The sequence below is a fragment of the Bidens hawaiensis genome, unplaced genomic scaffold (assembly GCF_021521415.1).
Source record: "Bidens hawaiensis isolate Kalapana, Puna unplaced genomic scaffold, B.hawaiensis_p1.1 tig00013078_1, whole genome shotgun sequence".
In the NCBI taxonomy this organism is placed as follows: Eukaryota; Viridiplantae; Streptophyta; class Magnoliopsida; order Asterales; family Asteraceae; genus Bidens; species Bidens hawaiensis.
In genome coordinates this window covers 620,911-630,994 of record NW_027492103.1, presented here as the reverse complement: position 1 = coordinate 630,994, position 10,084 = coordinate 620,911, and the positions used below count along the sequence as shown (strand labels likewise).

The following is a 10,084-nucleotide window of genomic DNA, read 5'->3' as shown; positions in this document are numbered from 1 at the left end:
ACTAAAACATACATCAAGGGTTAGTTGGCCTAGAGGCTTCAAGGGTACATCGGCGATACCTTTTATAGAAGACCCGAAGGGTTGAAGCCTTGAACATTCTTCTTTGCTTAGTTGATTGAAGAACCTTTCATACATGATCTCTGTGGTCGCCCCTGTGTCGATGCAGGCTTTGCTTGTTTTGAGTGTTCCCACGTTTGCTTCTACTACCAAATGGTTTGAGAGTAAGTCACCTTGAGGTGGTGGGAAGCAGACACACTGAAGCTCCCAAGCCTCCAAGCGTTGTCGTTTGTGGGAAACACCATCGTCTATATTCACCATATTCACCTCTTTGCTTTTTCTTTCAGCCATCTTATCTTTGACCCCTTTCACCAAATGAGCCAATTCTCCAGACTTAACGGCTTCCTCAATTCTTCTCTTGAGTTGAAAGCAATCGTTGGTGTGGTGACCTTTTTCTTCATGAAAATCACAGAACTGGGTTGATTTTTCGTTTTTCTTGCTCTTGGGCAAGAGTCGAGGAGGTCGGAAGTTGTGTTTCACCTCTTTTGTGTCAAGGATCTCCTGAGGGGTTTTGGTTAAGGCTGTGAAGTTCACAGTCTTTTCCCTGCTTGGAGGGTTCCGACCTTCAGGCCTTCGTTGATCTGAACTCCTTGGGTATTTATCATAAGGGTTGTAGTTCCTTTTCTTTCGGTTGGGGCTGTTGCCTCGCCAACTAGGAGCTATTTTTCTTTGTTCTTTGAAATCAACAGCCTCTTCACCTCGGATATGAGCTTCGGCCCGCTCAAGAGCTTCTTCAAGGGTTTTAGGTAGGCACTTGTTAAAGTCCCGTGTGAGGTATTTGGAGTTGATGGCGTTCATGAAACCTGCCACCCTCATTTTTTGTCAGCCCCCACATATTGTAACCCTTCTTTTTTATATCTTTCGATAAAGTCTCGAAGGCTTTCATCATTCTTCTGCTTTATCTGGAAAATGACCGTGGCATCCTTGACATAACTCCTTTGTTGTGAAAAGTGGGCCAAGAATCCTTTGCTCAGATCATCGAAGCTTCGAACGCTTTGAGCAGGAAGGTCATTGAACCATATCCTGGCTGATCCGACTAATGTTTGCATGATCATTAAGCAACATTCAACGTGGGACCATTTTTCAATTCTGGCCGCCCCAGTGAAGACCTGGAGATGGTCCTCGGGATCCTCGGTCCCATCATATGTTTTTATATGGGGTGGCATCTAGATCTTTGTTTGGGAGTCATAATCGGCAATTTGCTGGGAGAGAAAGGTTGCCATGCTTGTAAGGTTTCGCAAGGTCTTCATCTACCCTTGTATTATGACTCGTCATTCCCTGGTGAGTACCCAATGCTTGGCTGATGAGCTGGGTCCAAGGGAGGTGTGCCATCATTTGGGCTATCATCTGAGGCATGAGGTTGAAGCCTTGAAGGCTTTCAGGGGTTGCTGCTATTTGGTTTGTTCCCATGGGAGTGCTTATTGCGGCACTTCGGGCCAAGGGTAAGACCGACATGGCCTGCTCCCATGTAGTGGCTGTAGGGGGGACACTTGAAGCTGGTGACTGCCATATTTGGTCGAGAGTGGTTTCATGTCCAAGGGGTTGTGAAGTGAACAAAGGGAAAGCCGTTGGGCTTGGTCTCCCATAGGTGTAGGGAGATGGGTTAAAGGGTTGACAGGTTACACTTGGACCAGCCTCTAAATGAGAAGCGGCAGGTTGTGAGCTGGTTAAAGGGGAAGGTGGACGTCCGAGTGACAGTGAGGGTTCATCGTCGTCGTACTCCAGCCTTAATTTTATCATTTTTTCTCTTTCTTGGCTCACATGGCGGTTAAGAAGATGTCTTAGTTGCAAGAAATGCCGTGACACACTTTCCACCGTCAAGTCGACACGTTCCGGGGTGTTCGTGACTCCTGTATGAGGAGAAGGAACCCCAGATCGTGAAGGAGTCGGAGTTCGAAAAGGTGAAAACTCGAGGAACAAAGGTTCCGTCGAGGTTCCTCCCGGAGTGGAGAAAATCGAGGTTGTTGCCGGAGTTTCTTGACCGGCGCTTGGTGTCGGTGTTCTTGACACTTGGTTAACTTTTTCGGGAGATTCACCTTCTGTCATGGTGATGGAGCTACACTACTGGTCTTTATGATAAAGTAAGCGGCGTAGCCCCACGGTGGGCGCCAACTTGTTGCTACAACAAAGATAAGACCATTGATAGTGAATAGACAGGTTAGGCTAAATGGCTTAAAGGGTTCAGGTTAGCCTAACGCAGGTCGTGGTGTCCCTCTACGTTTGCAAAACGTAGAAGGAGGTTCACTAGTTAGTTGTTTGTTGTTATAGCTCATCGATGATCAAGAACCGTGATGTTTGAGATCGGTTTTAGAATGATGTTCTTGGTGAAGCTATGAAGATATGAAGTAAGAAAGAAATAAGCTAAGAGCATATTTTTCAAAGAATATGAGAAGATTAGGGAGATGATGTTATCTGCCCAAATCTGGTGTGTTCTTGTTTGTGACTAAGCATCTCTTATTTAGGTGAAGAGATGTAAGCTTTTTAGTCCAGATGTAACTAAACTAGTTAACCTCTTGTTTGCATAGAGAGTTGACCATTGTTAGGCGGGAAGCTTTGGACCGCTGGTCCATAGATAAAATAATATTACTTTATCTGAGTATGTCCTTTGCTCAGAGGGGACAAGGATGTGAACAGTTATGTGACATCGTACTGTAGCACGTGTGTACTTATTTACATAAGTTTGGGCGGGATTTAAAACTTTTAACCTTTTAACCCTTTTAGCGATAATATGTTCCAGCCATTTTATTACTTCCTTGGGCTACCCCCGTCATCATCCACTTTGAGAGCTCATTTAGGAAAGCACTAGTGAAAGGTGAAAGCGTGTAATGAAGCATAAACATGAACTTAAGCCCTTGGAGCCCCTAAATAAAAACTTAACAAAGGCAACAATTATATATCATCAAACAAAATGTATTTTCTTTTTTCTCTGTTTTTATCGTTGTTATGTGATTTTATTATATATTTTAGTATTTAACTTAATAAATTTAATGTTATCTAACTTAAAATAAAAAAATAAAAAAACTGGTTTTATAACTGGTTACATAGGCTAGAGTTTTTTTTTCATTTTTAAAACCGATTATTGGTAATAACGGTTTCGACCATTTGACCAATAATTGTTCTTGGATCCCTTCCCTGCCCTACCCCCATCGAGAAACTGATTAATCCTAAGACTAAGGGTCGAGAAACACAACCTTGAACAACTTGGGGCCGGGTCGGCCAGGCCTTCTTTTCGTCCTATTTTGACCAAAATCTCGTGCTGAAGAGCGTGAAGGTTCGATTCTGTATTAAATTATTCCACCAAGACCATATAACCGGTATTTGCACCCACTTCACGCCACAATCAGAACTTAAATGCATTCAAGCATGCGAAAATACTTCTCAATTTTTCTCCTTGTGGAGTTGTGAGCTTCTTTAATCTTTTGTGCTGAGAGTAGAGGTGCACAAATCAGGTATTAGAAAAACCTGGGTTCGGGTATGGAGTTGGATTCGGGTATAATCGGTTATTAGCAATATCCGGGTCGGGTTCGTGTCCGGGTATTGCCTCTAAAAACCATACCCTATGTATCGGGTTCGTGTCGGGTATAGAACGGGTATTTGAATACCCTATTTTCGGGTATTGAAAAAACCATATTTTCGGGGTTTTTTCGGGGTATAGATTGGAATTTTTTAGGGGTTGCACTTTTTAGGAGTATTTTTCGGGTATTTTTTAAATTATTTTCGGGTAATTTTCGGGTATAGATCGGACATTTGAAAAACCCGGTTTCGGGTACTGGAAAAACCTGGTTCTAGTATGGAATCGGTTCGGGTTTTTGGGTACTACCGGGTACAAATCGGGTCTGATTCGGTACGGGTTTTGGTACTAAAATGCATACTCTGTCCGTACCCTACGGGTAGGGTTGGGTACGGGTTCGGGTATTAAAGCCCGGGTAATATATCCGATTTCGGGTTTTTTTTTCTGGTTCGAGTTTTTTATTCACCTCTAGCTGAGAACATGAGACATACATAAACGAAACCTGGGCCGATATTTGGTTTTCTGTGTAGGCCGTGTAACACGTGTTCATTTCAACCAGTTTCCTTTAGCCCAGCCCGCAATCCATTAATTCATCTAAATTGCTATTGATCCAAATCGCTATATTTGTTATTTTTTACTTCACTTTATTACTGAATTGTATAACCAACCAACCAACCCATTGATGCTCCTAAATAATTAAGTTAACTTTTTGTATCAACTTTAGAGTGGTAAAACTTTAGAAAAATTCAATATTACCTATTAGTTGATGTTAATGAAATGTCTACCATACCCCTAAGTTAGCTAGATAAATATATAACAAGAGTTGATGTTTATGTTACATATTTTAATTTATGGTTCACGATGGTTGAAAACTTGAAATGACCACAAATATGTTTGATAATGAATGTTACAATTGGGAGAATATTGGTTTCTAAGTTTTCAAAGGTTCATTAGCAACTGAGAGTAGAGGTGAAAAAAGAACCAGTTCCGGACCCGACCCAGCAGTTTCTACCTGGAACCGGACCCAACCTACCCGCGGATACGGACCGGGCTTTGGTTTACCCAGAGAACTGTACTCGAAACCCGGACCTGGTGGAACCGGTTCCGCCAATACCCAGTCGAAACCCGAACCTACCCTACCCGAAACCCGAAAAAAAACCCGATGGAACCGGAAAATACCGGGTCAAATAACCGACTATACCCAGAACCGGTTCCTACCCCGACCCGGTTTTGACTTTTGTTGACCACACCCGGTTCCGGTTCATGAGAATACCCGGTTTATGCACCTCTAACTGAGAGAGTATTGTTTATCGTTTAGCCTAAGTCGCCCACGTCGATCCTTGCATTGACCGTAGGTCTTCGGCTCGTAAATTTATCAACAACAATTTCACACATCTTCAATCTTACAATATCGAAAGGGCAAATTATGAAGGCATGAGCATTTGTAAATAACATTTTCATCACATATTCAACTTTATTTACTTGGTATAATGTTAAACAAACTCATGAAATTACCAAACTTTTATTAGTAGAAGTATGTGGGATGCTTAAACCAAACCACTTGCCAAATTACCTAATTCCAATTCCATGATGAGGAAGAGACCTATGCAATTTCATACCAGAAATCACACCAAGAATCAAAAACAAGATGCTCATATTAAATTGATACATGAAGAACATAAACTTAACTTAAACTTAAACCCCTTGGAACATATTTTTACATCTAACCAAGAACATATTATTATTGAGTACAAGAACTAATCATAATCACACATCAACCAACAACTACGAATCCGCCATCGTTCCCGTCCTCGCCTGCTTCCTCGTCTCAACCAAGCCCTTCACAAACGCGTCCACAATCTGTTTCTGCGACTCCAAGATCAACTCATTCCGCCTCATCTCCGTCTCCATCCGCATCCTCTCAATCTCCCTACACATATCTATCTTCATCTTCTCCATCTTCATAAACCCGTCACCCAACAACTTAATCGACGCCACCACTTCATGAACCCCACCATCCCCCTTCTTCTTTCCCTTCGCGTTCACGTTCCCGTTCCTCGGCACCTTAACCCACATTTCCCCCTTCTCATCCACCTGATGATCATTAACCACTTTACTAAACTTCCTCGCCGGCCTCATCCCGTACGCCTTGTGACTATTGTAATTAACCGTCGAATTCGTCATATTCATCATATACCCATCGTCTTCGTTTTCGTCGTCGTCCTGATTCGCCCAATTCGTATACGACGAACCCTGATTCAAAACCCTAGGATCAAAACCATAATTCGGGTTACTCGCCGCTAACGTTACCAAATTCTGAAGTGGTGGAGCCGGTTTAAACCGGATCCCACGCCCCGGATTCAAAACCGGATGATCCAGAACCGCGATCCCGTTACTAACTTCCAGATTATTACTACTTGGAGTCACCTGATTATTATTATTATTATTATTATTATTATTATTATTATTATTATTATTTTCCATCAATTCCATGGCTTCAAAATAAAACCAGCTGGTGAAAAACGCGCCGGCGGGGAAGGACGCGGCACGAAGCTTCTCGGCGCGGTGGCGCTGACGGAGCTTCTCCATCTTATGGCGGCACTGGGCGGAGGTCTTGGGCGGCGTGACGTCAGGGCACGCGGTGGTGACCTTCTCAGCCACGGCATCCCAGTCAGGGTTTTTAAGGAACGCGCGGTGGAGCGCGTACCATCGTTCGCGGTAGGCTTCGATGAGGACTAACGCCTCGTCGCGTGTCCAGCATAGCGGCGGGAATTTGCGTACCGGCTTGATGGCGGTGGCGGCGGTGGTGGTTGACATAGGGTGACGCTAGGGTTTGTGTGGTGGTGGTAGTAATAATAATAATAATAATAAAGGGATTGAATTACTAATGAGAGAGGATGTGAATAATAATGATAATAATAATAATAATAAGGAATGGGGGTGGTGGGTGGGTGGTGATAATGACGGTGGGGGAATGCGATGGTAGGTGACGTGCATCCACCATACTATATGATCCAATAATAATACCCAACCCATAAGTAAAAAGTAAGTTACCATCACATTTCACCACGATAGTAAGTGGGTGAGTGAGTGGATAAGGATTGCCTCCCACTGTCTGTATGGGTGCGTTAAGGTAGTGGCTATCGGCTAGGGTCAGTAATTATTATGATGGTGTATTTAGATCTTTGAGGTTTTATAAATCTTATCATCTCTGGTTCTTCATATAATTTGTTAGCATCGTCTTAAGAGTTTAAATAAATATGGGGCGATATTATATTTTTAACTTGTTATTGGTCCCAGTGTTTTTGCCAATAAAGACCAAATAAAATATAGATACAATTTTCTGAGATTTTCGATATATATCTAGTTTTAACTTACAAAAGGTAAACAAATGGCAAATAAATCAGTTATATGTCAATGGGTTATCAAGGATATGGTGTAACCGACTAGCTTATATTTAGATATCATTTGGTATGAAGGAATAAAAGATAGAATAAAATGGAATGAACCATTATGAAGTAATAAAGAAATATGTGTTTGGTTGCCAACAGAATCACATATTACCTTATTCATTTCATTCTCTATAAAACATCTCAAATTCATTTCATTCACTCCTTTTTATTTTTTTTCATTTCATCCTCTCTTTCACCCTACTAATCTCCACCACCATCCCACTAATACCACTAATCACCACCGCCACCCACCATCACCGCAACCTACCCGTCACCCTCTACCATTACCACCACCTGCCACCGCCAACCACCATCACCTATCGCTTCCCACTCTCACCACTACCACTGCCACCAGCATCACCCACTACATCAATCCCTGCTTACCGCAAATTTTATTTTATTTTTTCTTCTTTTCTTTGTCTGCTTAACAACATTGATTAATTATTTATTTCATTCCTAGTATTTGCATGGTAACCAAACAAGACAATGAAATGGTAATGATTCATTCCATTCTCTCATCCATTTCTTTTCCTTGTCAATTCCATAACCCCTGGCATTCTTATGATTTTGAGAACGCACCATACTGAACATATAATCTTTCTAGGTATTGGTTCTATGTATGTTAAAACAATATAACATGTAAACAAGCTGTGGAATGTAGTTTTGGGCTAGTTCATAGGTTTAACTAGTCCATCGTGTTTGTGTAGTTTCTAAATAAGGGGGTGTTTGGGTGAACTTCTAAAACTTGCTTTGTTTGATGAAAAGCAAAAGGTGTTTGACAAAGCCACTCCTTCAAAAGTAGTTTTTGCTTTTTCAAAAAGCAAATAAACAAATTTAAAAGCTCGCCCAAACACCCCTTTAGAACCATTTAAAGGTATGTGAATCTACTGTGGTAGGTGGATAATGTATAATATCGGGTTTGTGCATAGTGATGATATACACATGATAACAAGTTTGCCTTGTACTTAGATCCGGTTTATAACCACAATCACGGCTTGATACAACATTTATATGGGTTTTATCATGACCTAGAACATGTTAGAATCGAGTATTGTGCTAAGGATCTCCTAAGTCATGGGCACAATCCCATAATAAATTATGAAAGCTAATAGATATGAAGAGGGTATCGGGTTGTGGAGAGCATACATGATTACATTCCAATAGCTATTGTGGCTCAAAGAATCTGATAACATGTTTACAAAGATCTTGTGTGTGAAAAAAGAAAGAATGGCAAGATTGAAGGTGGATCGGGTTCCTCCTTACCTTAGAGCTCTCGGGTTTGCTTTAGGTGAACTTGAATGGAAGTCGATCAAAAGAGAATAGGAGAGAGAGTTTAGAGTAGGCATGAAAGCAAATGAGAGAAATAGGGAATGAGGAGCGGACATGAGCAAATTGCATGGATTGTACTTTAGTGTCTAATGTCATAGTTGGTACATCATGCCTATAAAATATTATGGTATTGACTGTTGAGTGAAAGAGTGAACTATGTATTTCTTATAATATGAAAAGGTTACAATGCATCTTGAATATATAATACAAAAGGAACGACAATCATGGCTATGAATTTGTCCGAGGATCAAGCCTGTGATGGAGGAAATATTTATAGAAGGTAATAATGTTGACATCAAACAATATGGAGAGAATATATCATTTCCTTCTTTAATGCCTTGGGGAGAGGACCGCGTATTCTAGTCGTGGACTCAAGGGGTTAATTCCCTCACTAGTTGGAAGGTTAATGAAGGTGGATGAAGATTAGTAGAGAACAGGACAAACCACAAAGTTCGTATATAACCGGTTGTTTGAGTTTGGTTTAGAACCGGTTTGGTTTCAGAAGAGAGACCGGTCCCAAAACCGGCGGGCTAGGTCGGTTTGGGTGAAACCTGTTTTCTTGTCAAACCGGTTCGGGTCATTTTGCAGTGAATCGGTCCCAAACCGTCTTTTCTTTTACATCTCCATCCCTAGGAATGAGTCCTTGGACTATTGACCTATATATAGTGATTTAGTCTAGTTGGACCAAAGTTTAATTAAGCTTAAACAAGTAGTCACATCTCACATACTTAATATGCATTATTAGATATTTAAAACGCGAAAAATCGGCTTGTATCTTGGTGTGCTACAAAGTCTTTGGAAGAACACTTGCAATGGGCTTTCGTGAAGACATATGTGGACCGTGATCCCTCGTGGCAGCTTTGTCTAGAGTCGGCGAATGAAGTCTTTCCGTTCTTGGGTGAGATCATTGCAAATGATCTAACAACGAAATTAAGAAGAGACCCAAGTTGTTTTGTTTTGTTTTGTTTTATCACTGAAACCTGAAGAGTAAATAACTATATATATAAAATTGTGGTTGATTTTGATTTCTTAAAATATCAATAAGATATAAATGTTCACAAAAAAAACAAATGCCTTGGCAAATGAAGTAAACTAAACGCAGCGCAACTACTTACCGGATTTATTCATGCAAAGATCATGAGTTATCTTTTAATGTTATTTTAGTTTTAAAAACAATCTTTAAATTCTAGTTTTATATATTTTCTTGGTACAAACCAAAATGAAGAAGCCTTCAATCCTCACTTTAATTCTTCTCATCACTCTAATTACTTCAGGTAAAGTATTAAACACTTTTGCTTCATGCTGTGCATAACATATTATTTTTCACATTTTTGGTAATTTTAACAGGTCATGATATGGTGAGAGTAAAAGCCTATCAGTGCATCGAAGAACGTCAAGCGTTTACCTGCGAAGGCTGCAACTTGGTGTGTCAAGTGGCCCATTTTCGTACAGCCGCCACAGGTCGTTGCTACTCGGTTGAAGACGACCCCGCCACCGCTCGATGCTTTTGTTTCTATGAGTGCAATTAATCTAGTTTTATAACATCAACAATAACAATAACAATAATAACGATAGCGATAACAATAACAACACTATGTCAAGATTACTATCAACTGTTATAAAACATACATATATTATTGTATTATTGCGCTATGTACAAATGCTTAACGCGTTACTTTTGTTACTTTCACTCTCGCATTCCTTAACCTTAATGTAGTCATTAAAACTGGATCTA

General features: G+C 40.8%; 1 protein-coding gene across 1 annotated transcript; it reads right to left on the bottom strand.

Moving 5' to 3' along the window:
- Window positions 1–5,184: 5,184 nt before the first annotated feature.
- Window positions 5,185–6,457, bottom strand: LOC143543222 (uncharacterized). Its single transcript, XM_077035594.1, has one exon. It carries the CDS (start codon window positions 6,383–6,385, stop codon window positions 5,354–5,356), a length of 1,032 nt encoding a protein of 343 aa, XP_076891709.1. The 5' UTR covers window positions 6,386–6,457; the 3' UTR covers window positions 5,185–5,353.
- Between the last annotated feature and the right edge of the window lie 3,627 nt (window positions 6,458–10,084).

Excerpts from the sequence above, each read along its gene's own strand:
- LOC143543222 (XM_077035594.1), bottom strand. The coding sequence starts at position 6,385 with ATGTCAACCACCACCGCCGCCACCGCCATCAAGCCGGTACGCAAATTC.